The sequence below is a fragment of the Coturnix japonica genome, unplaced genomic scaffold, assembly GCF_054131305.1.
Source record: "Coturnix japonica strain WE unplaced genomic scaffold, WE-NBRP24 Scf058, whole genome shotgun sequence".
In the NCBI taxonomy this organism is placed as follows: domain Eukaryota; kingdom Metazoa; phylum Chordata; class Aves; order Galliformes; family Phasianidae; genus Coturnix; species Coturnix japonica.
Window position 1 is genome coordinate 742,865 of NW_028188961.1, and position 23,123 is coordinate 765,987.

Here is a 23,123-nt window from a genome sequence, read left to right on the forward strand (position 1 = left end):
AGCCACGCCCATTGCCCATATATGGAAGCACCTTAAGCCACGTCAATGGAGCAGGCCACGCCCACTGCGTGCTTGGGAATCCGCTCCTAGGCCACGCCCACTTCCTTATATGGAAATCAAGCCACGCCCCCTCTTGTAATGCATTGAAGACCCCATAGATCCCCCCGACCCTATAGGGCCGCCCCATAGGTCTCCTTTGACCCTATAGGGCCGCCCCATGGCCCCATAGTCCCTATAGGTACGTCCCATGGCCCCATATCCCCTATAGGGCCGTCCCATAAACCCATATCCCCTATAGGGCCACCCCATAGACCCCATATCCCCTATAGGGCCGCTTTGACCCTATAGGGCCGCCCCATAAGCCCCATATCCCCTATAGGGCCACCCCATAGACCCCATATCCCCTATAGGGCCACCCCATAGACCCCATATCCCCTATAGGGCCGCCCCATATTCCCTATAGCACCCCTATACCCCCCCCTTCCCCTATATGGCCGCCCCATAGCACCCCTATACCCCCCCTCCCCTATAAGGCCGCCCCATAGCTTCCCTATACCCCCCATCCCCTATAGGGCCATCCCATAACACCCCTATACCCACCACTTCCCCTGTAGGGCCACCCCATAGCACCCCAGCCTATAGGGCCGCCCCATAGCTCCCCTATAGCACCCTCATCCCCCTATATGGCCGCCCCATAGCACCCTTATACACCCCCTCCCCTATAAGGCCGCCCCATAGCTTCCCTATACCCCCCATCCCCTATAGGGCCATCCCATAGCACCCCTATACCCCCCACGTCCCCTATAGGGCCGCCCCACATGGCCCTATAGCTCCCCTATCACCCCCCCATCCCCTATATGGCCGCCCCATAGCTGCTCTAAACCCCCCCCATCCCCTATAGGGCCGCCCCATAGCTCCCCTATACCCCCCATCCCCTATATGGCCGCCCCATAGCTCCCCTATAGGGCTGCCCCATAACTTCCCTATACCCCCCCCATCCCCCCATAGGGCCGCCCTATAGCACCCCCATCCCCCTATATGGCCGCCCCATAGCTCCCCTATACCCCCCCACTCCCCTATAGGGCCGTCCCATAGCTCCCCTATAGGGCCACCCCATAGCTCCCCTATAGGGCCGCCCCATAGCTCCCCTATACCCCCCCACTCCCCTATAGGGCCGCCCCATAGCTCCCCTATAAGGCTGCCCCATAGCTCCTCTATAGCTCCCCTATACCCCCACTCCCCTATATGGCCGCCCCATAGCTCCCCTATAGGGCCGCCCCATAGTTCCCCTATAGGGCCGCCCCATAGCTCCCCTATAGGGCTGCCCCATAACTTCCCTATACCCCCCCCATCCCCCCATAGGGCCGCCCTATAGCACCCCTATCCCCCTATATGGCCGCCCCATAGCTCCCCTATACCCCCCCACTCCCCTATAGGGCTGTCCCATAGCTCCCCTATAGGGCCGCCCCATAGCTCCCCTATACCCCCCCCTTCCCCTATAACCCCCCCATCCCCTATATGGCCACCCCATAGCTCCCCTATAGGGCTGCCCCATAGCTCCCCTATAGCTCCCCTATACCCCCCCCATCCCCTATAGGGCCACCCCATAGCTCCCCTATAGGGCTGCCCCATAGCTCCCCTATCCCCTATGGCCGCCCCACAGGCCCTATAGCTTTACCCTGAGTCAGCGGCCCCACAGCCCCACCCGGCCCCACAGCAGCTCATTAACTCCTCACTAATTAACCCATGACGGGAAGTGCCTCATTAAGGCCTTAATTAACACATCCGGGTCCCACCCCATTGACCCCATAGATCCCATGTGTCACCCCAAGGCTTTATTGGGGGGGGTAAATCCGGAACGGGGCGACACCGTGTTGTTTTGGGGTTAAAAAGGGGAGAATTGGGCAATTTGGAGTAAAAAAGGGCTATTTTGAGGGTCAGTAGGGTCGCTCACGGCGGTCCTGTCGGTGGTCGCCCCTATGGAGAGAAAAATAGGCATTAATAGGATCCCAAATAGGGCTTTTTTAGCCCCAAAATCAACACAATAAAACGACCAACAATTGGGGTTTTTGGACCTAAAACTGGGGTTTTTGGACCCAAAACTGGGGTTTTTGGACCCAAAATTGGGGGGTATGGCCCCAAAACTGGGCTTTTTGGCCCCAAAATTGGGCTTTTTGGACCCGAAATTGGCATTTTTGGCCCCATAATTGAGGGGTATGGCCCCAAAATTGGGCTTTTTGGACCCAAAATTGGGGGGGTTGGACCCAAAATTGGGCTTTTTGGTCCCAAAATTGGGGTTTTTGGATCCAAAATTGGGGTTTTTGGACCCAAAATTGAGGGTTTTGGACCCGTAATTGGGGTTTTGGACCCAAAATTGAGGGCTTAAGACCCAAAATTGGGTGTTTTGGCCTCAAAATTGGGGTTTTTGGACCCAAAACTGGGGGGGTTGGACCCAAAATTGGGGCTTTTGGTCCCAAAATTGGGGGGTATAGCCCCAAAATCGGGGTTTTTGGACCCAAAATTGGGGTTTTTGGACCCAAAATTGAGGGTTTTGGACCCATAATTGGGGTTTTGGACCCAAAATTGAGGGCTTAAGACCCAAAATTGGGTGTTTTGGCCTCAAAATTGGGGTTTTTGGACCCCAAATTGGGGTTTTTGGACCCAAAATTGGGGGTTTTGGACCCAAAACTGGGAGGGTTGGACCCAAAATTGGGGCTTTTGGTCCCAAAATTGGGGGGCATGGCCCCAAAATTGGGCTTTTTGGTCCCAAAATTGGGGTTTTTGGTCCCAAAATTGAGGGTTTTGGCCTCAAAATTGGGGTTTTTGGACCCAAAATTGGGGGGGTTGGACCCAAAATTGGGCTTTTTGGTCCCAAAATTGGGGTTTTTGGACCCAAAATTGGGGTTTTTGGACCCAAAATTGAGGGTTTAAGACTCAAAATTGGGGTTTTTGGACCCCAAATTGGGGTTTTTGGACCCAAAACTGGAGGCGTTGGACCCAAAATTGGGGCTTTTGGTCCCAAAATTGGGGGGTATGGCCCCAAAATTGGGGTTTTTGGTCCCAAAATTGGGGTTTTTGGATCCAAAATTGGGGTTTTTGGACCCAAAATTGAGGGTTTCAGACTCAAAATTGGGGTTTTTGGACCCAAAATTGGGGTTTTTGGACCCAAAATTGAAGGTTTTGGACCCATAATTGGGGTTTTGGACCCAAAATTGAAGGTTTAAGACCCAAAATTGGGGCTTTTGGTCCCAAAATTGGGGGGTATGGCCCCAAAATTGGGCTTTTTGGTCCCAAAATTGGGGTTTTTGGACCCAAAATTGGGGTTTTTGGACCCAAAATTGGGCTTTTTGGACCCAAAATTGAGGGTTTAAGACCCAAAATTGGGGCATTTGGACCCAAAATTGAGGTTTCTGGTCCCAAAAATTGGAGGGTTCAGTCTCAAAATTGGGGTTTTTAGACCCATAATTGGGGTTTTGGACCCAAAATTGAGGGTTTTGGAACCATAACTGGGGATTTTGGACCCAAAATTGGGGTTTTTGGACCCAAAATTGGGGCTTTTGGACCCATAATTGAGGGTTTTGGCCTCAAAATTGGGGTTTTTGGACCCAAAATTGGGGTTTTTGGTCCCAAAATTGAGGGTTTAAGACCCAAAATTGAGGTTTCTGGTCCCAAAACTGGAGGTTTCAGTCTCAAAATTGGGGTTTTTAGACCCATAATTGGGTTTTTTGGACCCAAAATTGAGGTTTTTGGACCCCAAATTGGGGTTTTTGGACCCAAAACTGGGGGGGGTTGGACCCATAATTGGGGTTTTTGGTCCCAAAACTGGGGGGTATGGCCCCAAATTGGGGCTTTTGGTCCCAAAATTGGGGGGTATGGCCCCAAAATTGGGCTTTTTGGTCCCAAAATTGGGGTTTTTGGACCCAAAATTGAGGGTTTAAGACTCAAAATTGGGCTTTTTGGTCCCAAAATTGGGGGTTTTGGACCCAAAATTGGGCTTTTTGGTCCCAAAATTGGGGTTTTTGGACCCAAAATTGGGCTTTTTGGTCCCAAAATTGGGGTTTTTGAACCCAAAATTGAGGGTCTAAGACTCAAAATTGGGGTTTTTGGACCCAAAATTGAGGGTTTTGGACCCATAATTGGGGTTTTGGACCCAAAATTGAGGGCTTAAGACCCAAAATTGGGTGTTTTGGCCTCAAAATGGTGTTTTTGGACCCCAAATTGGGGTTTTTGGACCCAAAACTGGGGGGGTTGGACCCAAAATTGGGGCTTTTGGACCCAAAACTGGGAGGGTTGGACCCAAAATTGGGGTTTTTGGACCCAAAACTGGGGGGTATGGCCCCAAAATTGGGCTTTTTGGTCCCAAAATTGGGGTTTTTGGACCCAAAATTGGGGTTTTTGGACCCAAAATTGAGGGTTTAAGACTCAAAATTGGGGTTTTTGGACCCAAAATTGGGGTTTTTGGACCCAAAATTGAGGGTTTTGGACCCAAAATTGAGGGTTTAAGACCCAAAATTGGGGCATTTGGACCCAAAATTGAGGTTTCTGGTCCCAAAAATTGGAGGGTTCAGTCTCAAAATTGGGGTTTTTAGACCCATAATTGGGGTTTTTGGTCCCAAAATTGGGGTTTTTGGACCCAAAATTGGGGTTTTGGACCCAAAATTGAGGGTTTAAGACTCAAAATTGGGGTTTTTGGACCCAAAATTGGGGTTTTTGGACCCAAAACTGGGGGGGGTTGGACCCATAATTGGGGTTTTTGGTCCCAAAATTGGGGGGTATGGCCCCAAAATTGGGCTTTTGGGCCCCAAAATTGGGGTTTTGGGACCCAAAATTGAGGGTTTAAGACTCAAAATTGGGGTTTTTGGACCCAAAACTGGGGGGGTTGGACCCAAAATTGAGGGTTTTGGACCCATAATTGAGGTTTTGGACCCAAAATTGAGGGCTTAAGACCCAAAATTGGGTGTTTTGGATTCAAAATTGGTGTTTTTGGACCCAAAATTGGGATTTTTGGACCCAAAACTGGGGGGGGTTGGACCCCAAATTGGGGCTTTTGGTCCCAAAATTGGAGGGTATGGCCCCAAAATTGGGCTTTTTGGCCCCAAAATTGGGGTTTTTGGACCCGAAATTGGCGTTTTTGGCCCCATAATTGAGGGGTTTGGCCCCATAATTGGGGTTTTGGCCCCAAAATCGGGGCTTTTGGACCCAAAATTGAAAGCTTAAGACCCAAAATTGGGGCTTTTGGCCTCAAAATTGGGGTTTTTGGCCCCATAATTGAGGGGTTTGGCCCCAAAATTGGGTGTTTTGGTCCAAAAATTGGGATTTTTGGCCCCATAATTGAGAGGTTTGGCCCCAAAATCGGGGTTCTGGACCCATAATTGGGGTTTTTGGACCAAAAATTGAGGGTTTTGGCCTCAAAATTGGGGTTTTTGGACCCAAAATTGGGGCTTTTTGGACCCAAAATTGAGGTTTCTGGTCCCAAAAATTGGAGGGTTGTCTCAAAATTGGGGTTTTTAGACCCATAATTGGGGTTTTTGGACCCAAAATTGAGGGTTTTGGCCTCAAAATTGGGGTTTTTGGTCCCAAAATTGAGGGTTTAAGACCCAAAATTGAGGTTTCTGGTCCCAAAAATTGGAGGGTTCAGTCTCAAAATTGGGGTTTTTAGACCCATAATTGGGGTTTTTGGACCCAAAATTGAGGGTTTTGGCCTCAAAATTGGGGTTTTTGGACCCAAAATTGAGGGTTTGGGGTGTTTCCTATAGACCCAAATCTGCCGTTTCTGACCCCAAAAATGGTCTCATGGTTAAGGACCCCAACTGTGGCTCCTATAGACCCCAATGTTCTCCCCCATCCCATAAGGGACTCAAGGCCTTTAAAAATGCCCCAAATCTGCCATTTCTTACCCCAAAAATGGGCAGCTTCATCATTAAGGACCCCAATTGTGGCTCCAATGGACCCCCATCCCATACAAGGACCCCAATTGTGGCTCCTATAGACCCCCATGTTCTCCCCCAGCCCCCATCCCATATAAGGACCCCAATTGTGGCTCCTATAGACCCCCATGTTCTCCCCCATCCCATAAGGGACTCAAGGCCTTTAAAAATGACCCAAATCTGCCATTTCTTACCCCAAAAATGGCCAGTTTCATTGTAAAGGACCCCAATAGTGGCTCCTATAGACCCTAATGTGCTCCCCCATCCCATATAAGGACCCCAATAGTGGCTCCTATAGACCCCAATGTTCTCCCCCATCCCATAAGGGGACTCAAGGCCTTTAAAAATGCCCCAAATCTTCCATTTCTGACCCCAAAAATGGGGTTAAGGACCCCAATGTTCCCCCCAATCCCCCCCCATCACTTGGCCTTATAAAGGACCCCAATTGTGGCTCCTATAGACCCCAATGTACCCCCCAGCCCCCAACCCATAATGGGGTCTGGCCTTAAGGACCCCAATAGTGTTTCCTATGGACCCAAATCTGCCGTTTCTGACCCCAAATCAAACCCCCCCCCCCCCAACATCATCATTGACCCCAATTGTGGTTCCTACTGACCCAAATCTGCTGTTTCTGACCCCAAATCAAGGGCAGGTTTGGGGTTAAGGACCCCAATTGTGGCTCCTATAGACCCCAATGTTCTCCCCCATCCCATAAGGGACTCAAGGCCCCTTAAAAATGACCCAAATCTGCCATTTCTGACCCCAAAAATGGGCAGCTTCATTGTAAAGGACCCCAATTGTGGCTCCTATGGACCCCCAGCCCCCATCCCATATAAGGACCCCAATAGTGGCTCCTATAGACCCCAATGTTCTCCCCCATCCCATAAGGGACTCAAGGCCTTTAAAAATGACCCAAATCTGCCATTTCTTACCCCAAAAATGGGCAGGTTTATGGTTAAGGACCCCAGTTGGAGCTCCTATAGACCCCCAGCCCCCAGCCCATATAAGGACCCCAATTGTGGCTCCTATAGACCCCAATGTTCTCCCCCATCCCATAAGGGACTCAAGGCCCTTAAAAATGACCCAAATCTGCCATTTCTGACCCCAAATCAACCCCCCCCCCCCCCCAACATCATCATTGACCCCAATTGTGGTTCCTACTGACCCAAATCTGCTGTTTCTGACCCCAAATCAAGGGCAGGTTTGGGGTTAAGGACCCCAATTGTGGCTCCTATAGACCCCAATGTTCTCCCCCATCCCATAAGGGACTCAAGGCCCCTTAAAAATGACCCAAATCTGCCATTTCTGACCCCAAAAATGGGCAGCTTCATTGTAAAGGACCCCAATTGTGGCTCCTATGGACCCCCAGCCCCCATCCCATATAAGGACCCCAATAGTGGCTCCTATAGACCCCAATGTTCTCCCCCATCCCATAAGGGACTCAAGGCCTTTAAAAATGACCCAAATCTGCCATTTCTTACCCCAAAAATGGGCAGGTTTATGGTTAAGGACCCCAGTTGGAGCTCCTATAGACCCCCAGCCCCCAGCCCATATAAGGACCCCAATTGTGGCTCCTATAGACCCCAATGTTCTCCCCCATCCCATAAGGGACTCAAGGCCCTTAAAAATGACCCAAATCTGCCATTTCTGACCCCAAATCAACCCCCCCCCCCCCCCAACATCATCATTGACCCCAATTGTGGTTCCTACTGACCCAAATCTGCTGTTTCTGACCCCAAATCAAGGGCAGGTTTGGGGTTAAGGACCCCAATTGTGGCTCCTATAGACCCCAATGTTCTCCCCCTTCCCATAAGGGACTCAAGGCCCTTTAAAAATGACCCAAATCTGCCATTTCTGACCCCAAAAATGGCCAGTTTCATTGTAAAGGACCCCAATAGTGGCTCCTATAGACCCCCAGCCCATACAAGGACCCCAATTGTGGCTCCTATAGCCCCCAATGTTCTCCCCCATCCCATAAGGGACTCAAGGCCTTAAAAATGACCCAAATCTGCCATTTCTGACCCCAAAAATGGGCAGCTTCATTGCAAAGGACCCCAATAGTGGCTCCTATAGACCCTCATGTGCTCCCCCATCCCATATAAGGACCCCAACTGTGGCTCCTATAGACCCCAATGTTCTCCCCCATCCCATAAGGGGACTCAAGGCCTTTAAAAATGCCCCAAATCTGCCATTTCTTACCCCAAAAATGGGCAGCTTCATCACTAAGGACCCCAATTGTGGCTCCAATGGACCCCCAGCCCCCAGCCCATATAAGGACCCCAATTGTGGCTCCTATAGACCCTAATATGGTCCCCCATCCCATAAGGGACTCAAGGCCCTTTAAAAATGACCCAAATCTGCCATTTCTTACCCCAAAAATGGGCAGCTTCATCACTAAGGACCCCAATTGTGGCTCCTATGGACCCCCAGCCCCCATCCCATATAAGGACCCCAATTGTGGCTCCTATAGACCCCAATGTTCTCCCCCATCCCATAAGGGACTCAAGGCCTTTAAAATGACCCAAATCTGCCATTTCTGACCCCAAAAATGGGCAGCTTCATCATTAAGGACCCCAATAGTGGCTCCTATGGACCCCCATCCCATATAAGGACCCCAATTGTGGCTCCTATAGACCCTAATATGGTCCCCCATCCCATAAGGGACTCAAGGCCTTAAAAATGACCCAAATCTGCCATTTCTTACCCCAAAATATGGGGTTAAGGACCCCAATGTTCCCCCCAATCCCCCCCCCATCACTTGGCCTTATAAAGGACCCCAATTGTGGCTCCTATAGACCCCAATGTACCCCCCAGCCCCCAACCCATAATGGGGTCTGGCCTTAAGGACCCCAATAGTGTTTCCTATGGACCCAAATCTGCCTTTTCTGACCCCAAATCAACCCCCCCCCCCCCAACATCATCATTGACCCCAATTGTGGTTCCTAAAGACCCAAATCTGCTGTTTCTGACCCCAAATCAAGGGCAGGTTTGGGGTTAAGGACCCCAATAGTGGCTCCTATAGACCCCAATGTTCTTCCCCATCCCATAAGGGACTCAAGGCCTTTAAAAATGCCCCAAATCTGCCATTTCTTACCCCAAAAATGGGCAGCTTCATCATTAAGGACCCCAGTAGTGGCTCCTATGGACCCCCAGCCCCCATCCCATATAAGGACCCCAATTGTGGCTCCTATAGACCCCAATGTTCTCCCCCATCCCATAAGGGGACACAAGGCCTTTAAAAATGCCCCAAATCTTCCATTTCTTACCCCAAAAATGGCCAGCTTCATCATTAAGGACCCCAATTGTGGCTCCTATGGACCCCCAGCCCCCAGCCCATACAAGGACCCCAATTGTGGCTCCTATAGACCCCAATGTTCTCCCCCATCCCATAAGGGACTCAAGGCCCCTTAAAAATGCCCCAAATCTGCCATTTCTTACCCCAAAATGGCCAGTTTCATCATTAAGGACCCCAATAGTGGCTCCTATGGACCCCCAGCCCCCAGCCCATACAAGGACCCCAATTGTGGCTCCTATAGACCCCAATGTTCTCCCCCATCCCATAAAGGGACTCAAGGCCTTTAAAAATGACCCAAATCTTCCATTTCTTACCCCAAAAATGGCCAGTTTCATTGTAAAGGACCCCAATAGTGGCTCCTATAGACCCCCAGCCCATATAAGGACCCCAATTGTGGCTCCTATAGACCCCCAGCCCCCAGCCCATATAAGGACCCCAATAGTGGCTCCTATAGACCCCCATGTTCTCCCCCATCCCATAAGGGGACTCAAGGCCCTTTAAAAATGACCCAAATCTTCCATTTCTTACCCCAAAAATGGCCAGTTTCATCATTAAGGACCCCAATAGTGGCTCCTATGGACCCCCAGCCCATACAAGGACCCCAATTGTGGCTCCTATAGACCCTAATATGGTCCCCCATCCCATAAGGGGACTCAAGGCCTTTAAAAATGCCCCAAATCTGCCATTTCTTACCCCAAAATCCTCCTTACCTGGAGTCCATCTTGCCAGGCCCGAATCCCCCCCGGTCTCCTCCTCTTCCTCCCCTGAAGTTCCCTCGTTCTCCTCCTCCTCTTCCTCCTCTGAAGCCCCCCCTGTCGAACCCCCCGCGACCACCGCGACGCTCCTCAAAGCCCCCACCTCCTCCTGTGGGAACAAGGACAAAATTGGAGCAAAATGAGGCAAAAATGGGCAAAATCGGGGCCAAAAGGGGGTCACAAGGCCCCAAATTGGGGTTTGGGGGGGTCAGAAAGGCCCCAAAGTGGGGCTGAATGGGGCGAAAAGGGCCCAAATTGGGGCCAAAGTGGGGGGAAAAATGGCCCTAAATTGGGGTTTGGGGAGGGAATGGGGGTCAACTGGCCCCAAATTGGGTCTGAATGGGGTTTTTTGGGGTTAAAATGACCCAAAATTGGGGTTTTGGGAGTAAAAATGCTCCAAATTGGGGTTAAAATGCCCCAAATTGGGGCTGAATGGGGTTTAGAAGGGGTGGGAAAGACCCCAAATTGGGGCAGTAATGAAGCCAAAATGGGGTTAAATGGCCCCAAATTGGGGCTGAATGGGGTTTTTTTGGGGGTAAAATGGCCCAAATTGGGGCTGAATGGGGTTTTTTGGGGGTAAAATGACCCAAAATTGGGGTTTTGGGGGTAAAAATGCTCCAAATTGGGGTTAAAATGCCCCAAATTGGGGCTGAATGGGGTTTTTTGGGGGTAAAAAGGCCCAAATTGGGGCCTGTCGAACCCCCCGCGACGCTCCTCAAAGCCCCCAGCTCCTCCTGTGGGAATAAGGAGAAAATTGGGGCAAAATGGGGCAAAAATGGGCAAAAATGGGCAAAAATGGGGTTGGATAGGGTTTATGGGGGGAATAAGGCCCTAAAGTGGGGCTGAATGGGGTTTTGGGGGGAGGAAAGACCCCAAATTGGGAAAAAATGGGGGGAAAAAGGGACTAAATTGGGGAAAAAGGGGGGGAAAATGGGGCAAAATTGGACTAAATTGGGGCAAAATGGGGAAAAAAGGGGCAAAATTGGGGTTTATGGGGTGGGGAGGGGGGTCTGAAGGGGTTTGGGGGGAAAATTGGGGGTAAAAGGGCCCAAATTGGGGCCTGTCGAACCCCCCGCGACGCTCCTCAAAGCCCCCACCTCCTCCTGTGGGAATAAGGAGAAAATTGGGGCAAAATGGGGCAAAAATGGGCAAAAATGGGGCCAAAAGGGGGGAATAAGGCCCTAAAGTGGGGCTGAATGGGGTTTTGGGGGGGTTAAAAGACCCCAAATAGGGGAAAAATGGGGGGAAAAAGGGACTAAATTGGGGAAAAATTGGGGGAAAATGGGGCAAAATTGGACTAAATTGGGGCAAAATGGGGAAAAAAGGGGCAAAATTGAGGTTTATGGGGTGGGGAGGGGGGTCTGAAGGGGGTTTGGGGGGAAAATTGGGGGTAAAAGGGCCCAAATTGGGGCCTGTCGAACCCCCCGCGACGCTCCTCAAAGCCCCCACCTCCTCCTGTGGGAATAAGGGCAAAATTGGGGGAAAATGGGGCAAAAATGGGCAAAAATGGGGGAATAAGGCCCTAAAGTGGGGCTGAATGGGGTTTTTGGGGGGGGGAAAGACCCCAAATTGGGGCAGTAATGAAGCCAAAATGGGGTTAAATGGCCCCAAAGTGGGGCTGAATGGGGGGAAAAAGGGACAAAATTGGGGAAAAACGGGGCAAAATTGGACTAAATTGGGGCAAAATGGGGAAAAAAGGGGCAAAATTGGGGTTTATGGGGGGGAATAAGGCCCTAAAGTGGGGCTGAATGGGGTTTTGGGGGGGTCAAAAGACCCCAAATAGGGGAAAAATGGGGGGGAAAAAGGGACTAAATTGGGGAAAAATGGGGCAAAATTGGACTAAATTGGGGCAAAATGGGGAAAAAAGGGGCAAAATTGGGGTTTATGGGGTGGGGAGGGGGGTCTGAAGGGGGTTTGGGGGGGAAAAGACCCCGAAGTGGGGCAGTAATGAAGCCAAATTGGGGTTAAATGGCCCCAAATTGGGGCTGAATGGGGTTTTTAGGGGGTAAAATGGCCCCAAATTGGGGCTGATTGAGGTTTTTTTTGGGGTCAAAATGCCCCAAATTGGGTCTGAAAGGGATTTTTTGGGGTCAAAATGCCCCAAATTGGGGCTGAATGGGGTTTTTTGGGGGGTTAAAATGCCCCAAATTGGGGCTTATTGAGGTTTTTTGGGGCTAAAATGCCCCAAATTAGGGCTGAATGGGGTTTGGGGGAGGAATAAGGCTCTAAATTGGGGCTGAATGGGGTTTTTGGGGTTAAAATGCCCCAAATTGGGGCGAAATGGGGGGAAATAAGGCTCTAAATTGGGGCTGAATGGGGTTTTTGGGGTCAAAATGCCCCAAATTGGGGCTGAATGGGGTTTTTAGTGGCTAAAATGCCCCAAATTGGGGCTGATTGAGGCTTTTTTGGGGTTAAAATGCCCCAAATTGGAGCTGAATGGGGGGGAATAAGGCTCAAAATTGGGGCAGAATGGGGTTTTTGGGGTTAAAATGCCCCAAATTGGGGCTGAATGGGGTTTTTTTGGGGCTAAAATGCCCCAAATTGGGTCTGAAGGGGTTTGGGGGAGGAATAAGGCTCTAAATTGGTGCTGAATGGGGTTTTTAGTGGGTAAAATGACCCAAAATTGGGGTTTTGGGGGTCAAAATGCTCCAAATTGGGGTTAAAATGCCCCAAATTGGTGTGTTTTGGGGTCACCATTGGTTCCTAATGGTGTACTTATGGGGTGCTCACACTTACCCATATGGTTCCCCCCTCGTCCTCCTCCGGGGTATTTCCCCCCCCCCATATGGGGTCCTCCAGGTCCATCAGGTTTGGGGGCCTTACATTGGTTACATTCATTCCTCCAGGAGAAATTCATATTCTCGCAGGCCCTATAATAATTAATAAGGTTTATTTTAGGTAGAAAAGCCCCTTTTTTGGGTGTTTTTAACCCAAAATGGGGGCACTTACGGGTTGGGGCATTTCCAATCTCCTGCTCTTTGTTGGCCGCCGCCACCGCTGGGGAAACCACCACGACTGGCACCGCCGGAACCAGAACCGAACCCACCGCGACCCATAGGGCCTATGGGACACAGAAACCCCATAGAGATACATGGAGACCCCATAGAGATACATAGAACCCACCGCGACCCATAGGGCCTATGGGGACACAGAAACCCCATAGAGATACATGGAGATACATAGAGATACATAGAACCCACCGTGACCCATAGGGCCTATGGGACACAGAAACCCCATAGAGATACATGGAGATACATGGAGACCCCATAGAGATACATGGAAACCCCATAGAGATACATGGAGACCCCATAGAGATACATAGAACCCACCGCAACCCATAGGGCCTATGGGGACACAGAAACCCCATAGAGATACATGGAGACCCCATAGAGATACATAGAGAGCCCATAGAGATACATGGAGATACATAGAGATACATGGAGACCCCATAGAGATACATAGAACCCACCGCGACCCATAGGGCCTATGGGGACACAGAAACCCCATAGAGATACATGGAGACCCCATAGAGATACATAGAGAGCTCATAGAGATACATGGAGACCCCATAGAGATACATGGAGACCCCATAGAGATACATACAGAGCCCATAGAGATACATGGAGATACATGGAGACCCCATAGAGATACATGGAGACCCCATAGAGATACATACAGAGCCCATAGAGATACATGGAGATACAAGGAAACCCCATAGAGATACATGGAGACCCCATAGAGATACATGGAGACCCCATAGAGACACATAGAACCCACCGCGACCCATAGGGCCTATGGGGACACAGAAACCCCATAGAGATACATGGAGACCCCATAGAGATACATGGAAACCCCATAGAGATACATAGAACCCACCGCGACCCATAGGGCCTATGGGGACACAGAAACCCCATAGAGATACATGGAGACCCCATAGAGATACATGGAGATACAAGGAAACCCCATAGAGATACAAGGAAACCCCATAGAGATACATAGAGAGCCCATAGAGATACATGGAGACCCCATAGAGATACAAGGAAACCCCATAGAGATACATGGAGATACAAGGAAACCCCATAGAGATACATGGAGACCCCATAGAGATACATGGAGACCCCATAGAGATACATGGAGACCCCATAGAGATACATAGAACCCACCGCGACCCATAGGGCCTATGGGGACACAGAAACCCCATAGAGATACATAGAACCCACCGCGACCCATAGGGCCTATGGGGACACAGAAACCCCATAGAGATACATGGAGACCCCATAGAGATACATGGAGATACATGGAGACCCCACAGAGATACATGGAGATACAAGGAAACCCCATATAAACCCCATAGAGCCCCATATAATCCCACAGATCCCAATATAAACCCCATAGAGCCCCATGTAAACTCCATAGAACCCCCATAGAGCCGCATAGAAACCCCACAGATCCCAATATCCACCCCATAGAGCCCCATATAAACCCCATAGAACCCCCATAGAGCCCCATATAAATCCCACAGATCCCAATATCCACTCCATAGAGCCCCATAGAAACCCCATAGAACCCCATATAAACCCCACAGATCCCAATATCCACCCCATAGAGCCCCATAGAAACCCCATAGAGCCCCATAGAAACCCCACAGATCCCAATATCCACCCCATAGAGCCCCATAGAAACCCCACAGAGCCCCATAGAAACCCCACAGATCCCAACATCCACCCCATAGAGCCCCATAGAAACCCCACAGATCCCAATATCCACCCCATAGAGCCCCACAGCCCCATTTCCTCTCCTCATTTTGGGGTCAAAAAGGGCCGATTTGGGGTTTCTCTGCTCACCTCCCCTCCCTCGTCCTCCTCGTCCCCCACCTCCACCGCGGTTGAAATCAGCCCGTCGGGTGGCAAAGGAAACCTTGATGGGGTTCCCGGAGAATTCCTTGCCTAAAAACATGACATTTCAGCCCAAAATGAGCCAAAAATGGGGGGGTTTAAAGGGGGTTTAAAGGGGGGGGGGGGGGTCGTACCATCAAACCAATCGATGGCGGCCTTGGCGGAGGGGGGGTCGTCGAAGGAGACGGTGGCTTCCCCTTTAAGTTTGCCCGTCTCGCGGTCCGTGTACAGGTTGATCATGGGCTGCCCCGTCTTCTTGTTGGTCTGAGGGGAAGGACACGCTAAGGACACGCTAAGGACACGCTAAGGACACGCTAAGGACACGCTAAGGGGGTAGGGTGGGAAGGAAATACAAAGCGGTGCTGCCCCCTGGTGGTGGGTTGGGGAAGTGCAACAGAAAGTTGATGGCACATTGAACATGGGACATGCTAAGAACACGCTAAGGACACACCAAGGACACGCTAAGAACACACTAAAAACACACTAAGGACACGCTAGGGACACACTACAGACACGCCAGGCACACACTAAGAAGACACCAAGGGCATGTTAAGAACATGCTAAGCACACACTAAAACATGCTAAGGACATAACTAGCACACACTAAAGACACACCAAGGACACACTAAAGACATGCTAAGGACACAGAATACGCCAAATACACACTAGGGACAGTCTAAAGATATGTTAAGGACACGCTAAGGGCACACTAAGAACACGCTAAAAACATGCTAAACACACACTAAAGTCACGCTAAGGAGATGCCAAGCACACACTAAGGACACGCCAAGGACACACTAAAGACATCCTAAGGACACACTAAGGACATGCCAAGGACACGCTAAGAACACATCAAGGACACACTAAGAACATGCTAAGCACACACTAAAGTCACGCTAAGGAGATGCTAAGCACACACTAAGGACACACTAAGGAGATGCCAAGAACACACTAAGGACATGCCAAGGACACACTAAAGAAATGCCAAGGACGCACTAAAAACACACTAAGGACACGCAAAGAACATGCTACAGGCACACTAAGGACACACTAAAGACATGCTAAGGACACACTAAGCACACACCAAGGACACACTAAAGACACGCTAAGGACGCGCCAAGGACACGCTAAGGACACGCTAAACACACACCAAGGACACACTAAAGACACACTAAGCACACACTAAGGACACGCTAAGCACACGCTAAGGGCACACCAAGGACACACTAAAGACATGCTAAAGACACACTAAGAACACGCTAAGTACATACTAAGCACACACTAAGGACACACTAAAGACATGGTAAGGACACGCTAAGGGCACACTAAGAACACATCAAGGATAGGCTAAAAACATGCTAAGCACACACTAAGGACATGCCAAGGACACGCTAAGCACACACCAAGGACACACTAAAGACATGCTAAAGACACACTAAGCACACGCTAAGTACATACTAAGCACACACTAAGGACACACTAAAGACATGGTAAGGACGCGCCAAGGACACGCTAAGGACACGCTAAGCACACACCAAGGACACACTAAAGACACACTAAGCACACGCTAAGGGCACACCAAGGACACACTAAAGACATGCTAAAGACACACTAAGAACACGCTAAGTACATACTAAGCACACACTAAGGACACACTAAAGACATGGTAAGGACACGCTAAGGGCACACTAGGAACACATCAAGGATACGCTAAAAACATGCTAAGCACACACTAAGGACACGCCAAGGGCACGCCAAGGACACGCTAAGGACACGCTAAGCACACGCTAAGCTCACCTTAATGATCCCGATCTGCTTGAAGTAATCAGCCACCGACTCGATGGTGACGTTCTCCCCCAGCCCCTGCACGAAGATGGTGTTGTTGTCCGAGTTGTCCTGCTCACCTATGGGCACAGCTCATTAGCATAATTAATTAACCGTGCTAATTAACACCCCCCTAATTAGCGTCCCTAATCACCGTGCCCATTAGACCCTCAGGAAGTTAATTAACACCCCCCCTCATTAGGTTAATTATTGACCTTCGCATACAGGAGTACAGACCATTCGCTCCGCCCTTATTATGCTAATAACTCCCCCCTAATTAGCATAATTATTGATTATAATTGACCCTCCCATTCAACACTAGAGACCATTCACTCATATGCTAATAACCCCCTCGTTATGCTAATAACCCCCTTAATTAGCATAATAGATCGTAACTGACCCATTCAACACTAGAGACCATTCGCTCTCCCCTCATTATGCTAATAACCCCCCTTATTATGCAAATATCCCCCATATTATGCAAATATCCCCCATATTATGCTAATAACTCCCGAATAATGCTAATAACCCCCCCTTAATTAGCATACCCCCCTATTAATTACCAGGGTCATGCCTCGGCCCTTGGTCCCGTGGTCCTTTCAGCACATGCAAGAAATTAACACACAGCATTAATTAGCATTAATTAACTAATTAGCATAAATTAATAAGGTTGGGGGGAGCGCTGCACACCCCCAGCCCAAACCCTTTAAAATCGCTCCCAATTAACACTAATTAATTAATTAAACCCTCCCCCCCCCCCCCCCCCATCTTAATAACCTTAATAACACCCCCCTATAGCCTCATCCCGCACCCCATTTTGGGGTTAAAACCCATCATTTTAGGTCCTGTTTTTAGTTGCCTCCTCACTAGAGGCCGCGATTCCACCTTTTTTTAACCATTTCGGGCCTTTTTTAACCCAAAAAAACCATCCGTTTTTAATCGACACCCATTGGATTCCAAAGCACATCGGGTTCATACACCTTAATGGCACCCAAAGCGTCGCCCTTCGATTTGGGCTTAAATCCCTCAGATTCGGTTCAACCCAAAAACACTCATTTTTTTTGTTCGCTTTTTACTCTTTAACTCATCGTTCACCACCTTCACCGCCCCCGTTTTGGGGTGAAAAACCTTTATTTGCCCATTTTTACTTCACCATTCGGCTCCATTTTAGCGCCTCAGCGCTACCCGACATTGCCCATTTTGGGCTTTTTTTGCCCCAAAACCGCAGCTTTCCGGGCCCATTTTTTTTGCATCGACAAACCACATGCAAACCCTTTCAGTTTTTAACTCGACACCAGCTTTTTCAACCCAAAAAAACCACCTTTTTTTCATCATTTTTTACCCATTTTCGCCTTATTTCTCTGTTCCTTCACACTCAACCGTGGCATATTTTGGGTCTTAATAATAGCATTTTTTGTTTGGTTGGTCCCAAAATACCACTTTTTTCACCCAAATCCGCCGCCACCGTCTCTCATCAGTCAACCGTGCCCTTTTTTAGGCCTTTTTTACCCTTATTTCGGCCTTTTTTTGCCCTTATTTCGGCCTTTTTTTGCCCTTATTTCGGCCTTTTTCAACCCAAAACGCGGCCCCGGCCTTCGGCTGTCGTGAAGAGAATTGGGTTAAATAACAACACCACCAAAAAATAACACTTTTTGGGTCTTATTTTTGACCTGTTTTCGCTCGATTTTGGTTCATTTTGGGTTCAAATGCTGAACTCTTGCCACTTACCACCAAATTTATTGAAGCCACCACGCTCACCACCGCTGAGGAGATAAATTAGAAGATATGAAGCCTCTTTTTTATGCCTTTTATGCTTTTTTTAAGGGGGGGTGTAGTTTTTAAGCTTAAAAATGCGTTTTTTTGGGGTCAAATCGGCGTTTTTGAGCAGTTTCCTCCGTCCTGAAGCCCCTCCTTGATGGGTTATTTTGTGTGGGAAGGGCGGCCATTTTGTGGGGGTATTTTGGGGGGGGTTTTGGGGGTCTCCATCCGTCGTTGATGCTCCTCTCGCAGCAGTAAAAGGGGGGGAGGGGGATGGGGGGGATTATAGAGGGGGATGGGGTCCAAAAAATGGGTTAAAAACCCCAAATTGAGCTTTTTTTGGCCGTTCTGAAGAAGCCCCGTGAGGCGCTTGGAGGCTTTTCCATCCCAATAGGCCCCTATGAGGGAGGATCTGGGGCCTACACTGTCTCCCCCCCTTTTCCACATTTTTGGGGTAAAAAACCCCAAATTTGCTCATTTTTTTTTCCACCTATTGGTTATTTGACACTGACTGACCCTGGTTTAAAAAAAAAAAACAGCCATTTTTGCCCATTTTTGGGGCTTTTTTGGGTTCTTTTCTTGACTTCCCACAAGCTCCACACAGTTCCCCCCACCTTCCCCCTTTTTGCTCTTTGAGTCCAAAAGTTGACCAAAAAAACCCCAAATCTGCCCTTTTTTTGATGGCGGCCGCACTCAAAATGGCTCCTTGGCGGCCATTTCTGACCTTCCAAACAAAACCCCGCATTTTGGGGCATTTTGGGACCTTTTTAGGGCCATTTTGGGGCCTTTTTAGGGCTGTTTTGGGGCCTTCTTAGGGCCACTTGGCGGCCATCTTTGGTGGCCATCTTTCTTTTGGCAGCCATCTTTGTCGGCCATCTTTTGGCGGCCATTTTTATGGCGGCCATCTTTGGTGGCCATCTTTCTTTTGGTGGCCATCTTTGTCAGCCATCTTTCTTTTGGCGGCCATCTTTAGGCGGCCATCTTTCTTTTGGCGGCCATCTTTGTCGGCCATCTTTTGGCGGCCATTTTTATGGCGGCCATCTTTCATTTGGCGGCCATCTTTGTCAGCCATCTTTCTTTTGGTGGCCATCTTTAGGCGGCCATCTTTCTTTTGGCGGCCATCTTTGTCAGCCATCTTTCTTTTGGCGGCCATCTTTGTCAGCCATCTTTATTTGGCAGCCATCTTTGTCAGCCATCTTTCTTTTGGCGGCCATCTTTGTCGGCCATCTTTGTCAGCCATCTTTCTTTTGGCGGCCATCTTTGTCAGCCATCTTTCTTTTGGCAGCCACCTTTGTCAGCCATCATTCGGTGGCCATCTATCTTTTGGGCGGCCATCTTTCTTTTGGCAGCCATCTTTGTCAGCCATCTTTCTTTTGGAAGCCATCTTTCTTTTGGAAGCCATCTTTGGCGGCCATCTTACTTTTGGCGGCCATTTTTATGGCGGCCTTCTTTGTCAGCCATCTTTTTGTCGGCCATTTTTGTCAGCCATCTTTCTTTTGGTGGCCATCTTTGTCAGCCATCTTTCTTTTGGCGGCCATCTTTCTTTTGTCGGCCATCTTTGTTGGCCATCTTTCTTTTGGCGGCCATCTTTCTTTTGTCGGCCATCTTTGTCAGCCATCTTTGGCGGCCATCTTTCTTTTGGCGGCCATCTTTGGCCTAGCTGTCTGCCTGCAGCCCGTCCCACAGGACGCCGCTCCCCCCTCCCTTCCTTCTCATCTTATTTCTCATTTTCCCTTCTTTTCGGCTTCTTTAAGGTCTATTTATCCCCTTTTTTTTGCCCTTTTCTGCCTTTTTTGAACCCAAAAGCTGCGGATAAAGGCGGAGCATTGCAAAGTGTCGCTGCCTTTCACACCTGCAGCACACAAAACCAGAGTTTGTTAACAGGCACAAACAAAGCACCCGCCGCTCGCCCCATACTCACCTCCGCCACCCAAAATCGGCCTTTTCTGGCCCAAAACCACTCTGAGCACGGACCGACCATTCACTGACCACACAACAGGCCGCTCTGCCCCTTTGCTCTGGTTTTTTTTTGGCCTTTTTTGCTGTTTTTACCCTTTTTTTGGGGGGTGGTTTCCATTTCCTCTCATTTTTTAACCATTTCCTCTCATTTTTTGACCATTTCCTCTCACTTTTAGACCATTTCCCCTCATTTTTAGACCATTTCCTTTCATTTCTAGACCATTTCTTCTCATCTTTAAACCATTTCCCCTCATTTTTACATCATTTCCTTTCTTATCTTCTCATTTTTAGATCATTTCCTTCCATTTCCTTTAATCTTTACTCCATTTCCTTTTATTTCCTCGCATTTTTTTCCCATTTCCTTTCATTTCCTCGTATTTTTATTCCATTTCCTCCCATTTTTCATTCTATTTCCTTCCATTTCCTTCCTTTTTATTCCTCTTCCTCTCATTTTAGGCCATTTCCTTCCATTTTTATTCCATTTCCCTTTTTTTCCCCCATTTCCTTTCATTTCCTCCTATTTTTATTCCATTTCCTCCCATTTTTCATTCTATTTCCTTCCATTTCCTTCCTTTTTATTCCATTTCCTCTCATTTTTAGGCCATTTCCTTCCATTTTTATTCCATTTCCCTTTTTCCCCCCATTTCCTTTCACTTCCTCCTATTTTTATTACGTTTACTCCCATTTTTCATTCTATTTCCTTCCATTTCCTTCCTTTTTATTCCATTTCCTCTCATTTTTAGGCCATTTCCTTCCATTTCCTTCCATTTTTATTCCATTTCCCTTTTTTTCCCCCATTTCCTTTCATTTCCTCCTATTTTTATTCAATTTCCTCCCGATTTTCATTTAATTTCCTTCCATTTCCTCTCACTTTTATTCCACTTCCTCTCATTTTTAGGCCATTTCCTTCCATTTTTATTCCATTTCCCTTTTTTTCCCCCATTTCCTTTCACTTCCTCCTATTTTTATTACGTTTACTCCCATTTTTCATTCTATTTCCTTCCATTTCCTTCCTTTTTATTCCACTTCCTCTCATTTTTAGGCCATTTCCTTCCATTTTTATTCCATTTCCCTTTTTTCTTCCCATTTCCTTTCATTTCCTCGTATTTTTATTCCATTTCCTCCCATTTTTCATTCTATTTCCTTCCATTTCCTTCCTTTTTATTCCATTTCCTCTCATTTTTAGGCCATTTCCTTCCATTTTTATTCCATTTCCCTTTTTTTTCCCATTTCCTTTCACTTCCTCCTATCTTTATTCCATTTCCTCCCATTTTCATTCAATTTCCTTCCATTTCCTCCCATCTTCATTCCATTTCCTCTCATTTTTATTTTATTTCCCCTTTTTTCCCCCATTTTCTTCCATTTTCTCTCATTTTTAAACCACTTCCTTTCATTTCCTCTCATTTTCACTCCATTTCATTTCCTCATTTTAGACCATTCCCTTCCATTTCCTTTCATTTTTATTCCATTCGCCCCCTTTTTTCCCATTTCCTCTCATTTTTAAACCATTTCCTTCCATTTCTTCTCATTTTGATCCCATTTCCCCTCATTTTTATTCAATTTCCTTCCATTTCCTCTTGTCTTTATTCCATTTCCTTCCATTTTCATTTTATTTCCTTATATTTCCTCTAATTATTAGTCCATTTCCTTCTATTTCCTCTCATTTTTATCCCATTTCCTCACATTTTTATTCCATTTCCTTTCGTTTCCTCTCATTTTTACACCATTCCTTCCATTTTTATTCCATTTCCCCCCTTTTTTTCCCCATTTCCTTCCATTTCCTCTCGTCTTTATTCCATTTCCTTCCATTTTCATTTTATTTCCTTATATTTCCTCTAATTATTAGTCCATTTCCTCTCATTTTTATTCCACTTCCCCCTTTTTTTTTTCCATTTCCTTCCATTTCCTCTCATTTTTATCCCATTTCCTTCTATTTCCTCTCATTTTTATCCCATTTCCTCACATTTTTATTCCATTTCCTCTCATTTTTAAACCAATTCCTTACATTTCCTTTCATTTTTATTCCATTTCCTTCCTTTTTTTCACCTCATTTCCTCCTTTTTTGCCTCATTTCCTCCTTTTCTCCCCTCATTTCCTCCTTTTCCCCCCCATTTCCTCCTTTTCTCCCCTCATTTCCCTTTTTCCCCCTATTTCCCCCCATTTCCCATCGTGTTTTCACCCCACGCCTGTTCCAGGCACCACCTTCACACCCTAAAAACCACCTTTTTCACCCCATTTTGGGGCCTTTTACCACTTCACACAGCTCCATCACTCAACCTTTTTTTGGGTCCATTTTCCTTCTTTTTGGTCAATTCACCCATGGTCTATTGGGAGGATCCCTCCCATCGCTTCCACCCTCAATTCTCCTTTCATTTTTTCACCATTTTCCCTTCTTTTTAACCATTTTCCCTACATTTTTCACCATTTCCCCTTCTTTTTTTCACCATTTCCCCGTCTTTTTTCACCATTTTCCCTTCTTTTTTAACCATTTCCCCTTCTTTATTTAACCATTTTCCCTTCTTTTTCACCGTTTTCCCTTCTTTTTCCACCAAACCCCCATCCCGGGGGGTTCCTCCCCATTTCTCACCCCTTATATTTCACATTATCATCATTTTTTGCTCCTTTTTTTCACCGTTTTCCCTCATTTTGAGACCATTCAAAGCACCCCTAATAGGGATCTTCCCCTCATTTTATGGGGCCGTTTGCCCCC

At 48.0% G+C, this 23,123-nt stretch overlaps 3 protein-coding genes across 6 annotated transcripts in view; 1 reads left to right on the forward strand and 2 right to left on the reverse strand.

Moving 5' to 3' along the window:
• Positions 1-1,820: 1,820 nt before the first annotated feature.
• Positions 1,821-23,123, reverse strand: part of FUS (FUS RNA binding protein) — a 41,502-nt gene continuing 20,199 nt past the window's right edge. The window contains exons 7-15 of one of the 4 annotated variants that reach the window (XM_085533255.1): positions 18,425-18,459; positions 17,260-17,292; positions 16,670-16,776; positions 15,007-15,136; positions 14,822-14,923; positions 12,927-13,038; positions 12,714-12,847; positions 9,933-10,086; positions 1,821-1,977 (exon numbers count right to left, since the gene is read on the reverse strand). In XM_085533255.1, the coding sequence (XP_085389381.1) occupies positions 1,938-1,977; positions 9,933-10,086; positions 12,714-12,847; positions 12,927-13,038; positions 14,822-14,923; positions 15,007-15,136; positions 16,670-16,776; positions 17,260-17,292; positions 18,425-18,459 (847 nt within the window). In that variant the 3' untranslated portion in view covers positions 1,821-1,937. Of the gene's footprint in view, positions 1,978-9,932; positions 10,087-10,378; positions 11,433-12,713; positions 12,848-12,926; positions 13,039-13,677; positions 14,213-14,821; positions 14,924-15,006; positions 15,137-16,669; positions 16,777-17,259; positions 17,293-18,424; positions 18,460-23,123 lie in introns of those variants that run through there. The other 3 variants (XM_085533258.1, XM_085533256.1, XM_085533257.1) reach the window with 3 other exon arrangements.
• LOC146751964 (uncharacterized) lies at positions 1,984-9,926 on the reverse strand. The gene is given in 1 exon segment (XM_085533261.1): positions 1,984-9,926. A coding segment is annotated over 1 exon segment (1,011 nt). The 5' UTR covers positions 4,135-9,926; the 3' UTR covers positions 1,984-3,123.
• On the forward strand, positions 18,454-21,640 carry LOC146751965 (uncharacterized). Its single transcript, XM_085533259.1, has 2 exons — positions 18,454-19,413; positions 19,551-21,640. The coding sequence occupies exons 1-2, from the start codon at positions 19,349-19,351 to the stop codon at positions 20,440-20,442; spliced, it is 957 nt and encodes a 318-aa protein (XP_085389385.1). The 5' UTR covers positions 18,454-19,348; the 3' UTR covers positions 20,443-21,640.